At 35.5% G+C, this 14,325-nt stretch overlaps 1 protein-coding gene across 2 annotated transcripts in view; it reads right to left on the minus strand.

The window, feature by feature from the left end:
• nrp2b (neuropilin 2b) overlaps window positions 1–14,325 on the minus strand; it is a 91,567-nt gene that overhangs the window by 48,738 nt on the left and 28,504 nt on the right. For both annotated transcript variants that reach the window (XM_073845264.1, XM_073845265.1), the window contains exons 4-6: window positions 5,319–5,546; window positions 3,020–3,175; window positions 2,753–2,922 (exon numbers count right to left, since the gene is read on the minus strand). In XM_073845264.1, the coding sequence (XP_073701365.1) occupies window positions 2,753–2,922; window positions 3,020–3,175; window positions 5,319–5,546 (554 nt within the window). The remainder of the gene's footprint in view (window positions 1–2,752; window positions 2,923–3,019; window positions 3,176–5,318; window positions 5,547–14,325) is intronic.

Here is a 14,325-nt window from a genome sequence, read left to right on the forward strand (position 1 = left end):
ATAAAGGGTTAAAATAGTATGTTTTTTAACAACAGGATCCAACTAACAAGTGCCTAAGTGTAACCATTATTTTTGCTTTATAAAAAAAATATTATTTTAAAATAGTATGTTTTTAACAATGGGCTCCAACTTGCAATAGCCTAACTGTAACCATTAATTTTGCTTTAATAAATTAAAATAAACTATTATTATTTTAAATTAGTATGCTATTAACAATGGCCTCCAACAATGGGCTTTAATAAATAAATAAAAAAATAAAATAAAATAAAATAAAAAGGTAAATTAAAATAATAAAAAGGTAAATTAAAATAAAACTTTAAATTATTTTCCATTATCAACAGCATTATGCCACAGATGCTTTTAACAACAGCTCGTAAACTCGTATTGTGCCCATAGAATTTCTTTAAGGTAACTTCATTAGTAATTTACCCCGAAATCCTGGATGAATCGATGAATATCAATGATACATGGATCTTAGCTGCATGTACACACCTAAACCAGAACAACCTCTCTCATTCTGAACACACACACAACAGAGGCGAGGCGTCTGGGTGAAGTATGGTCCTCGGCATGGGCGACATTTGACTCTTGAGTCAGGGGGGGCAAGAAAAAAAATCAGATGTAAGCATTAAAACAGTGCCCTACGGTATTGCAGCACATCAAAGCAGTCAATTAAAGCGCTGCACTTCAGCCCGGGCCGATGGGCCCTGACTTTTTTTTACACCCCAGGGCTACGGCTTCGGGACAATTTTCACGTCATAGTTCAGACCCGGGCCGGCATCGGGCCTGTTTTAGGCTTCTCCTTATTTTCATAATTTAGACATCCATCAATTATGGTGTAGAAAAAAATGCCGCGCTGGTGGAAACAACACGAAACTTCACTTTCGCTTTCACTTTTGAGACCGACTCAGACACCTTTTAGTGTGCTTTAGCGCAGCTGAATCCGCGTTTCAAGCGCACACAATAGGCTAAAACTCACCCCAAGCACCGGCAAAAATAAATAACAATGAATGTGTCGAGGAAAGAGTAAGGACATAAATGAATTATTTATTAATTAATTTGTGTATTCTGAGTCAGTGTCGCAATCTCCTTTTTGGACGCGCCTTCAGAGAGAAATTCATCTTTACGGATTACATGAAAGAGTTTGTGCTTTTGATTTGTTTTATTTCGTTAAGTAATAATTTAAAGCTTTCTATAAATGTATTTATTATGTCTGTGAGGCATGCATTTCGCTTCATTTTGTTAAGCACTCCTGTTCAAGAACCAGATGGCAGAAAGCACATAATTTTTGTTTTCTTTATTTTATAAAAATGCTGTAACGTTTTTTTCGATGTATTACTCGTACTTTGTGAGCAAAAATGACGGATAATTTTAAATTACTTCCAATGAAAAAAATGCAAGTGATTGCGTTGGTGCCTCGATGTCCTGCAAGCTTTAGCTTCCACTTTCTGCACAAACTATGCGCATATAGCGCACATTTATCTGTAACGTTTAAACTACCATTGTTTTATACTTGAACTGTTTTATATCTATAGATTTCATTTTAGGCAAGTCGTGATGATTTGAGAAGGCAAACTGATCAAACAGACTCAGTCTTCCGCTGGGCGCTGTTCGGTAAATATATATATTTTTAACGAATAAAAAATGCTCCAAGCGTTTTTCTAAATTAGCTAAATAAAAAACGAAACTAAATATAAACATTTTACCATTACATACAAAACTGAACTATTTTATAGCTGAAACAGTAAGTTGTTTTGGGAGAAGGGGAAAATATATTTTTATCCCGTCTATTGCTTCACCGTTATTTCGAGAATAAACCCAGCGTAAATATGCAAATGTCACTCCCAAAACACATCAGCTTACATGTGCCGAAAAACGAAAGTTTCATACAAATTCTAAATGGATTATAGCCTGGAAAGTGCAAAGCACGCTCCCCTTATTATCACTAAAAATTCATAGAGATCTCACAAAATTCCGTTATAATTAATAAAGCTCTCTAAACTACACAATTAATATTTTATTTACATCGCGTCTACACTCATAAGATGATTCACGAGCGCACAAAACGGCACTTAATAAAAACCGATCAGGCGCTTTCAGCAGTGAGTGAATTCTGACAAGTGTTTCTAATTGTTCGGAAACAACAGATATGTCTGTGATTGGCTACATTGCTCAACGCTGCAAAAACACGTTGGATAGTTTGCCAGATCTTCAATTGCTTTGCTTTCGTTTGAGGGTTATATAGCACCGTCTAGTTCCCAAGTACAACCGAGCCTAAGCTTGGCTAAAGCAGTTGCAGCGGGGCTGTCGAGGATTCCATGACTAACCACAGGGGGGGCAACTGCCCCCCCTTGCCCCCCCCTAATGTCGCCCATGGTCCTCGGGCATGTTGGCATTTACGACAGCTGTTTGTCAAGATGGATGTCTGGGCCGAGGACCCTGAGAGTGAGGGAGTGATGTCAGGTGTTAACACAACACAACAGCTGTGAGCTCTACCAGAAGCCCACAACTCAGCAGCATCCTGACACAAATACGACACGCCACTTAAAGTAACACCAAAAGTAATGAGTCTCATTCTGAAGGCCTGGTGAAGCACCTAACCCTGCAGACTTCCCGCCAGAAGCAGAAATCTCAAATCCACATGTCCATTCACAAGCCTTTTGAGATTCCACAATGCATTGTAAGTAACCTGAGAGGAATGGGAACTTGTTCCCTGTTCCCAAAAGAGCAAGTGAGAGAGAAGAAACCTCACCTGGATGTATTCCTTGTTGCTGTCCTCATTGGGCGTCCAAGCGTTGTCATCAAAGTTAAGTCGAGCCTGTCTCGGAGACCATCGGTTATCGTAGAAGGAGGATGACGCAGAGATCTGGTCATCGCTGATCTTGTCTGACTCCATGCCAAGAGCATTACTGCAGTGGAAATCTGAGGAACACAGAGTTTATTATTAAATCTGAGATAAGTGGCTTCAATGTAGTTTTTGTATTGGTAGCTGGACCAACAAAGAATAAAAATCACTTACTGTCATTGACTTCCTTGAGAGTCATGTTGTAGCGGGCAGAGAAGCCATCTTTGGCCACAGCCATATCCGTATGAAAAGACAGAGAGAGGATACCAGTGGACGACTGTATTTCCGAGGGGATTTTGGTACCACAATGCCGGCCAATCAGAGGTCCCACTGCAAAACACACACAAATGTGGGATTTGAACGGGTTTAATTTTGCTCCACTATGTGCCTACAATCTATACAACACCACCTCTCTGAATTCTGGGATGTTTATCAGTCAACAAATGTACGTGATTTAGTTTGGTCAGACTGTAATGCTGTAGAGAGGCTGCTGTCTCACAGTAATGAATCCATCCTCCATCCTCACACACACACACACACACACACACACAGTCCTGGATGGGTGAAATAGCCTCGTATCAATCAAGTACATTGATTTTCTTCTCTTTTGGAGAGGAAAAGGCTTTAATACCGCAAGTGCTCTCGAACAGTAGCTTGAAATAACTCTTTCTCTCGCCTTTGATGGCGTTGATGATCAAATCAGATGGATATTGTATAGTACTTTGATCAGGACGCTATCTGTGTGTGTGTGTGTGTGTGTATGTAAATCTTGCTTGTTGAAACTTGTTTACAATCCCCCTCAAAAATCACATTTCATAAAGTAAAGGTAAATAAAATCAGGCAAATGTAAAAGCAGGCTTGCTTTTCCACAGCAAGGAATGCATATTGCATATTTAAAGTGTAAGCATATTAGAAAAAACATATATAATAAATTTATTTTCATAAGGAAACTTGAGATGTTTTTGAACAATTAAGCATTCTTTTATCATATTTCCATATTTCATAAAATCTTAACAATTCATAAATCATTAAAACATAAATAGGCTTTTTATCATGGCATATATTTTAAATGAATATATTAATATATTATTAAATGTATTATAAGATGTACATATTATACAAATAAATATAATTACATATTTTTAAAAGAAAAACAAAGATGTTTTTCGCTGATTTTATGTATGAAAAAAATAATAGAATAAGTAGTATAATTACACTTTTTTATCAGATGAAAAAATGAAGTGAAATGTTTTTCACAAAAAAGATTCAAAATACGTCGGTGAAATTGAAAGAATATTAAATCTAATAAACATAATATAATAATACGTAGTATAATTAATTTTTTGCATAATATGAAAAATGAAGATGTTTTTGCACAATTAAGCATTCTTTTATCATAATTTTATATTTCATAAAATCTTTACGTTTCATAAATCATTGAAACATAAATAGGCTCACTTTGTCATGGCAAAAAATACATTATTAAATATACCGGAAATCTTTAGAAGTACGTATACAAACGAACAAATAAATAATTAAATATTTAATTATTTACTTTTAAGGGAAAATAATATGTTTTTTTACTGATTTTATTTCCGAAAAATGAAAATATGTTGGAAAATATGTCAGTAAATCGGAATATATATATATAAAAGGTGAACCTAATGATCTTGGTCAAGCTGGTTAGATTTATTAAACCTCCTATTGTGTTAGAGTGTCTACAGTTATTGTGTGTCTGATTATATGTGCGTGTACAGTGCTACAATACGAAGCCCAACCCAGAGGCAGAAGGGCGAGGGTGGGGGCAGTATGGGGGTCTCAGGGCTGAAGCATTAATAAGACAGCTGGGGGAAAAGAGTGTATTCCACAGCGCTCTGTTCCAGACAAGGATTAAATCCTATTGCAGTGTTATTCACGCCCCATTTTCACTTTCCTGATAAAGGTTACCATGGCTGCTGTTACCCCCCGTCCTCCATCTCCTCCACCCCTATGTGAAGAAGAATATGGGCTCCGTGGCTTTTTGGCCCCGCCTGGCACAGATAAGGCAAAGCGAGGCCCTGGGCTCCGCTTTCATCTGCCAACGCTCACTACTAAAATAGCTCCAGCGGCAGCCGCAGTAACAGCACGACAGCAATGCGCCTGAGCTTCATACCGGCGGAGCTGGCTCCGACGGACGGGCGCTGCGTGTTACAGGGCAAGAGCGAACAGCTGTATAGACGGGTGGATAAACCAACCAGATGGCCCATAGTGCGATAGCGAACGGTATGTGGATTAGAAATCATTAAGTGACCAAATTATGTACGGCAGACACGCAACATACTGATCTCAAAGCTGACAATGAGGTCAGAGGGAAATGGGAAACGCAATCCTCTTAAAGTCACGGGTGGTCTGGACTTTGGAATACCGCGGTCTAATCCGAACCCCGACTGTAAATCCAAACAGAATTCTTCAGGATTACAACATCTAGACTCACCCTGCGGGAGGCCGTCCCACACCTCCAGCCAGTCGTACTTGCACTCGCCCTCCGAGCCCTGCAAGGGGTCGTTCTCCAGGTCGAAAGTCAGGAAGGTGAGCGTGACGTCCATGTGAGGAGGGACGATGATGATGAAGGTGCACTCCAGATTGTGGGGGTACTTATCAGGGAAGCCAGGCGACTCGATCACACCTGACGGACTGGTGAAGTTTCTGGAACAGTCGGAGCCTGGAGAGAGAGAAATCAGAAAATATGTGAAGACGTGTGTGAGACACTATTATATTGACCAAAATGTGCCCCTAGACCACAAAACCAGTCAGGAGGGTCAATTGAAAGCTGAATAAATGAGCTTTCCATTGATGTATGGTTTGTTAGGATAGGAAAATATTTGGTTGAGAACTTGAGATACAACAATTTGAAAATCTAGAATCTGAGAGTGCAATGAAATCAAAATATTGAGAAAATCGCCTTTAAAGGTTCTTAGCAATGCATATTACTAATCAAAAATTAAAAATTTTGATATATTTATGGTAGGAAATTTACAAAATATCTTAATGGAACATGATCTTTACTTAATATCCTAATGATTTTTGGCATAAAAGAAAAATCTATCATTTTGACCCATACTATTTTTTTTTTTGGCTATTGCTATAAATATACCCGTGCTACTTAAGACTGGTTTTGTGGTCCGGGGTCACAAATGTCAGAGAGTGTACTTGTTCTGGAGGGACAAGAGGGACACATTACTTATCGCACGAAGAGAAATAAACACACTCGGTTAGCTGTCTGACAAAAACATATTGATGGAAAGGAAACCATTCATCAAAGCGAAGCTTTAAATCTGTACAGAAAAATCCTTCAACTGCAAAAGCGCTGAATTAGAGTGATTTCCCATCCCTGCAGCTGTTGTCAATATTCAGTTACCGCTAGAGTCTGAGACGGCGCTCTGCGATTCTCAAGCTGCATGTTTGTGACTAATGAACGAGGGATTTCTGTGACATAGACAGACGTTGTCTGTTAAGGTGTCATTTTAGGACATGATGTTGTATGATACGCATCTCGGTTTAACTGTAAAAGCACACACACTCCCACTCTCTTCAATTTTAGTTTAGGAAATTCCCAGATTCATTCCAGCGAATGCTTCTTCTAATGAACATATTCATAAAACGTTTGACTGATTTGAATCCTGTTAATAGCATTCTTTCTAACATATATTTAGACCATCACTTTAATTTAGACTTTATATACGTATTGTGATCATATGTGACTCTGAAGCACAAAACCAGTCATAAGGGTCTATTTTTTTTAAAACTGAGATTTATACATCACCGAAAGCTGAATAAATAAGCTGTCCGAGATACAACTATTTGAAAATCTAAAATCTGAGGGTGCAAACAAATCAAAATATTTAGAAAATCGCCTTTAAAGTTGTCCAAATGAACTTCTTAAAAAGTTATCAAAAATTAAAGGTGGAATAGGTGATTGTCTTCAGAAACATTTTTTGTTATGCTGGTTGAACGTGTCTTCACATCCTGAAAGCAATCATTAAGTTAAGTGGTCTAAATGTATTCATATGTATTTATATATTCTGTGAAAGGTGTAGGACCAAGAAATGTTCCTCCAATCAAAATGTTCGGTCCAGACATTACGATAGGCTGTCGTACCTGCCAGTTTTCAGATACTTCAAGGGATAGATCACCCAAAAATGAAAATTCTGTCATTAATTACTCACTTTCATGTTGTTCCAAACGAGTAAGACCTTCGTTCATCTTCAGAACACAAATTAAAATATATTTGATGAAATCTGTTTTTGCTGAAATTCTGACCCTGGATAGAGAGCAACACAACTATTATGTTCAAGGCACAGAAGAGTAGTGAGCAAATTGTTAAGGATGCATCGTGGTATTCTCGTGAACTCACGTTGAAGAATGACACAGAAGAGAAGAAATTGTTGAAAGTTGTTATTTTTGTTTTCTTTGTGGACAAAAAGTATTCTGGTAGCTTCATAAAATTAAGGTTGAAGCATTGATGTCACAACTATTTTAACGATGTTGCGGTTTGTTGTCAATGGAGGGTCAGAAAGCTCTCAGATTTAATCAAAAATATCTTAATTTGTCCTCTGAAGGTCTTACAGGTTTGGAACGACATGAGGGTGAGTAATTAATGAGAGTTTTCATTTTTGAGTAAACTATCCCTTTAAGGCTGTGTAGCTGGTTTTAAACCTGCTGTATGCTGCATAGTGTTTGGCTTTGTATCACAGAGTTAGTGTTCCTTGTATGCTAACACATGCACAGTCATGCTTCACCTTCACCCGTGACACACGTCCTACACACAAGCCTTTGACATAATGCACAGCACGTTCATGTGTAACGCCACCTTTTCAGAAGGGGCGCAGAGTCACACTGCTCATACTAATGCACAGAAGGGCAAACACATGCACACACCTCGACACACACATGCTGCCAAGCACATAAAATCCCATGATGTTCTTCCCGTAATCTCAAAGGATCTCTGTTTTGAGGCCCAGGAAGTGCCGCTCGCATTATTTAAAAAATAAAAGCGCAGACGGGAGAGAAAGTACGGGAGATAGTTTGAGGAGCTGTTGACAGGGGCTGTGGGGGTAAAACATCAACAGATCAGAGAACAAACGCTCAGTGATCTGTGACTCTTAACTCTTTAGTAACTGAAACGCTTTAACTATTTTTGTGCTCGCTGAGCAGCTGTGTGGGAACTGGGAATGACAACTGTGCTTCACATAACCTCATATCACCTATACCCATACTGGGACTGATTTTTCCCTTTAAGACTGTCATATTGTTACACGAATACAAAATTAACAGAGCGCTATTTAAAGTACTAGAGCTGGAGACGGTATAATGTCTGAGGCCTTAATAACAGGTCAGTGACCCCATGTGGATGGGTTTAGACCTGCCCTTGAGACTCACAAACATGCCCACTCACGCAGATGCTCTCATGCACAGAGTCTGCAGAGATTGTAGGATGTGCTTTTTTAAGGTCCAAAGGTTGTGAGTTCAATATTCGCCCTAGTAACATTTTTTAGACTCAATAACTGTGTACAGCTAGAGTATTTTAGAAAAATGTGACCCTGGACCACAAAACCAGTCATAAGTAGCACAGGTATATTTGTAGCAATAGCCAAAAATACATTGTATGGTTTAAAATTATCGTTTTTTCTTTTGTACTAAAAATCATTAGGATATTAAGTAAAGATCATGTTCCATGAAGATATTTTGTAAATTTCCTACCATAAATATATCAAAACTTAATTTCTAAATAGTCATATGCATTGCTAAGAGCTTCATTTGGATAACTTTAAAGGCGATTTTCTCAGTATTTGGATTTTTTGCACCCTCTGATTCCAGATTTTCAAATAGCTATATGTTGGCCAAATAACAAACTATATATCAATGAAAAGCTTATTTATTTCAGATGATGCATGAATCTCAATTTTTAAAAAAATGTACCCTTATGTCACAAATATAATTATTTATTTATTTAACATTTTATTTGTATTATTATCACAAATGTGATTTTTTTCAACTCTGCATTTAGTTTTCCTTTGCTCCCTGACACTCTAATACCACAAACATTTATTTTTCATAATTGCATCTTCATCGCTTACTATTGTGGCTTTATATCTTGTAACTGTGACATTATATCTCACAATATTAATTTATTTTATTTTAATAGGTGCATTTCTGTAGCTCAAACATTTATGGATGGCGCTAGCAACATCAAGGTTATGGGTTCAATTCCCAGGGAATACAAGGATAACTTTTTTAAGATTCTTTGATGAATAAAAAAATGAAAAAGAACAGCATTTATTTAAAATAGAAATCTTTTGTAACAATATGCACTACCGTTCAAAGTTTGGGGTCAGTGATTTTTTTCTTTCATTCTTTCTTTAAAAGAAATTAATACTTTTATTTAGCAAGGATGTGTTCAATTGATAAAAAGACTTGTATTGCTAGAATTATATTTTGAATAAATGGTGTTCTTTTTAACTTTTTATTGATCAAATAATTCTGAAAAAAAAAAAAAATACCACAGGATCCAAAAAAACATTAAGCAGCACTGTTTTCAACATTGATAATAAATCAGCATATTAGAATGATTTCTGAAGGATCATGTGACACTGATGACTGGAGTAATAGCTGATGAAAATTAAACTTGTCATCACAGAAATAAATTATATTATTTATTATTATATTTAAAGTATATTAAAATAGAAAACTGTTTTTTTAATTGCAATAATATTTCACAATATTAAACTTTTTCTGTATTTTTAATCAAATAAACTTTGATGAGCAGAAAAGACTTCTTTAAAAAAAAACTGTAAAAGTTTTTTAACAGCAGTGTACCTTAAATGCAATATTGCAAGCCACTTTGAATGAAAGCAACTTCCAAATGCATAAATGTTTACTTCATCTCACAACTTCCTTTTTCATTTTATTTTATTAATATTATCTAAGGCGGTAAACGGCTTTCATAGATTTCAGTGGTGACAGCTGCATTAATCACATATTTTTAGGAAGGCTAATATGATCGACAAGGGGGCCTGAAGCCCCCTTAAATAGGGTGTAGAATCACCTCTGCTCGTGCACCCGTTCAGAGCGGGCCGCACACAGGAAACCAGGGCCTGTCTGGCACCCGAGCAGCTGAGAGAGAGACAGGTCCCAGAGAGACAGCAGGCCAGGGTTAATGTTACACCCTCCTGCACTAATACAGCACACTACATCTGTTCAAGTCCTGGTGTGTATGTGTGTGTGTGTGTGTGTGTGTGTGTGTGTGTGTGTATGTATCTATGAATGTGTCGGACTCACATCCTCAGCAAATGGTCATGCATTTCCACTAGCACCTGCTTGCAGACGTCACATGATTGAACATTGTTTCTCTCTAACACACATGCACTCTCCTTCCTTATTGTTTCTCCCATCTGCAGTAATCAGTGATATAAATAACTCATTACATACAGTATGTTTACATGGGTGAAACACAGCTCTAAAACCATTTCCAGCACATTTCTATATATATATATATAAAATTCCCTGACACATTCGCGTGAAAACATCCAGACTGCCACGGTTTCCCCATTACTGGGTCAGATGTGCTGTCAGACTCTTTTTACCCTGCAGTGGTGACATTATGCTTGTTTCTCAGACAAGGCTGTCTGCATGTGAGTATATCTTCGCGTATGAGACCCTGCCAGTCACGCGCTGACCCCTCATACTCATGCCACCTCAGACGGGGCAGACAGTATGCCGGACCCCTGCTGAGCCGCTACTGTACTGGGCTGCAGTATGCATGAGTGACCCCAACGCCATTAGCCTTTTTGTTGGCTCTCATTAATTCATGTTTGTGAGCATGGTAAAAACAGCCAGCCTGCAGAAAGATGGGGGAACTCTCTCCCCCCACCTCTCTTCCAGCAAGGGAAAGCTGCGTCTGGGCCGTGCGATGGAGGCTCAGCGACGGGATTTGCGTGCGTGGATGGGTCTGTCTGTGGCCTGAGGGGAATGGGGGGGGGGGCTGTTATAAAGAAGTGTTGCTGGGTAGAATACGAATGTTTGTTATGGATGAGTGAATTTTGTGTGTGTCTCTATGTGTGTGAGAGAGATTACAGTATGATTATTGTGTTTGAGGTGTGCTGGCATGATTTTCATCTAAGCCATACAACATCAAATACAAAAGTAATAATGCAGATGTTGGGCACACATGTTTATTAATATGTGTATGGGGAATCCTGGCTTTCAGAACATCACTTGCACTTTAGAAAAGTTTGTCATTTCAATATTTGTTTAAAGATATTCATTTATTTTAAAATGTAATTTATTCCTGTGATTTCAAAGCTTTTTCAGTATCATTACTCCAGTCTTCAGTGTCACATGATCCTTCGGAAATCATTTGAATATGCTGATTTGCTGAAGAAACATTTATTAATATTATCAGTGCTGAATACAGTTGTGCTGCTTAATATTTTTTATTGAAACTAATACTTTTTTTAAGGATACTTTGATGAATAGAAAGTTTAAAAAACAGAAAACAGAAACAGAAATATTTTGTAACATTATAAAAAGTCGTCATAATTTTATTAATCCTTGGTGAAGAAAAGTATAAATGCATTATTTATTTATTTATTTAAAAGTCTGACCCCAAACCTTTTCTTCTTTATCACATCACATTAAAATAAATAAATAAATAAATAAATAAAATAAAAAATAATAATAAATAAATAAGTAAAATAAATAGAAATCGTTTGTAACATTATAAAAAAAGTATTCACAATTAAATTTATCCTTTGTGAATACAAGTATAAATGTATTTATTATTATTATTATTAATAATAATATTATTATTATTATTTAAAAGTCTAAAGCTTTTCTACATCACATCAAAAAATAATAATAATAAAATAATGATAAAAAAAAATAAAATTAAATAAAATGTGATGAAAGGAAACAATAGAAATCTTCTGTGACATTAAAAAAATATTCACTAATTCATCCCTGGTAAATAAAAGTATAAATGTATTTATTTATTTATTTAATTTATTAATTAATTATTATTATTATTAAAGTCTTACTGACCCCAAACCTTTTCTCCATCAAAATAAATAAATAAATAAATAAATAAAAGTATTCTCAGTTTAATTCATTGTAAAATATAAATGTATTTATTTAATTTATTATTTATTATCGTTATTGTTTAAAAGTCATACTGACCCTAAACCTTTTCTATCTCTAACCTTTTCTCATCACATTAAAATAAATAAGTAAATAAATAAAAAAACATAAATAAATATATATATTTTTTAATCTTACTCACCCCATACCTTTTCTTTATAGCATCAATAATAATAATAATAATAATAATAATAATAATAATAATAAATAAATAAAACTAAACTAAAAATGAAATAAATTAATAAAAATGAAACATTTCATTGCTCTGATCTGATTGGTGAATGTACCAGGGCATTGAAACATCTGTAGGGCAGTATCTCTATCCATTAGCTCGTGACAACTCTGATAGCAGAATGGATGTAGTCACTACTAGACGAGCATCACTATGACTGTAGGGCAGTTGAGTTGTGAGCTGTAATTGGCTATTCCAGAACTCCGCTGATGAAGATCTGATTGGCTGAGAGTTTTTATATTGTAACTGTGGCAACAGAATCATGTGGTTAAGTGTATGGTTGAGTAAACTAAGTGCTTATTATGAATGAGGTTCAGATGTAAGTCAGTATGTAAGGTCACTGGGCTTTCTAACACTGAATGCAGCAACTAAACAGCATAATAAAGCCTGATGTTGACCATTTGAAAACAAATGGTCTGGGTTTGGGGTGTTTTCCCATGAGCTCTTCCTACCGACATTAATTCTGCAAGATAGGAGCTGGACAGACAGCTGAAGAAATAACACATCATTTCGCTCTCAAGGGCAGGGGCTGAAATCCCCAAGCGTGGTTGCACAGGTAGCTGTTGGGCGGCTCAAGGGCGACAAGATACTGATTTCCTGTGTGCAGCAGGAGGTGGGGAATTGATGCAGTGTTTCTAACCAGCAGGCTGTGAGGCGCAAGGCGGACACACCTCCAGGCTGTGTATTTACCCAAGATCCCTATCGCTGATAGAGAAAACTGCCCTGGCCACGCCAGGACATGTCCAGTACACTCACCAATATAAATAAACAACACTTGCACTTGCAGAGATTGCTGCTGCTGTTTTGGAGAAATTTCCTTTCATTTTTCCCCTTTCTTTTATCTCATTTTTTTATCATTTACTTTTTTTTAAAATTTCCCCCTCTGTTTCACAAAATGTTCTTTCATTAATTCATTAATATGCATTTAAAATATACTTACACATACGTATGTACACTGTCGTTCAAAAGTTTGGGATCAGTAAGATTTTTAATGTTTTTTAAAGAAGTCTCTTATGCTCATCATCAAAGTTCCATTTATTTGTTTAAAAACAACAGGTTTTTTTATTTTAATATACTTTAAAATAGAATTTATTCCTATGATGCAAAGCTGAATTTTCATCAGCCATTACTCCAGTCTTCAGTGTCACATGATCCTGCTTAACATTTTTTTGGAACATGTGATATTTTTTTCAGAATTCTTTGATGAATAAAAAGTTAAAAAGAACAGTATTTATTCAAAATTGTAATCTTTTCTAACAATATAAGTCTTTACTATCACTTTTTATGAATTTTTATAATTTCTTTTAAAGAAAGATAGAAAGAAAAAAATACAGATCCCAAACTCTGAATGGTAGTGTATATTGTTACAAAATATTTCTATTTTAATTAAAAGCTGTTTTTATTAATGCTTTATTCATCAAAGAACGCTAAAAAAGTATCACAGGTTCCAAAAAAAAAGCACAACTGTTTTCAATTGATTACATTACACTGAGTAATGATGCTGAAAATTCAGGTTCGCATCACAGGAATAAATTCAATTTCAAAGTATATTTAAATGGAAAACCTCTATTTTAATTGAAATATTATTTTACAATTTTTTAATCAAATAAATGCAGCCTTGATGAGCAGAAAAGACTTCTTTAAAAAACATAAAAAATCAAACTGGTCCAAAACTTTTGAACACCAGTGTATGTTTGTATGTATGTATGTATATATATATATATATATATATATATATATATATATATATATATATATATATATATATATATATATATATATATACATACAAACACACAAATGCATTTATTTGTTTAGTAATATTGTAAAAACTAATACTGTGAAATATTATTAAAAATATTTAAAATGTAACTTATTGAGTGACTCCAGTTTTCAGTATCATGATTAATCATAAATCATTCCAATATGATGGTTTGATGCTAAATAAATATTTATCATTATTATCAATTTTGACAACAGTTGTGCTGCTTAATTTTTTAGGATTCTTTGATTAATAGAAAGTTCAAAAGCTTTTATTAGAAAAATTAATATTTTGTAACATTATAAATATCTT

Source organism: Garra rufa, chromosome 8 (genome assembly GCF_049309525.1).
Source record: "Garra rufa chromosome 8, GarRuf1.0, whole genome shotgun sequence".
NCBI lineage: Eukaryota > Metazoa > Chordata > Actinopteri > Cypriniformes > Cyprinidae > Garra > Garra rufa.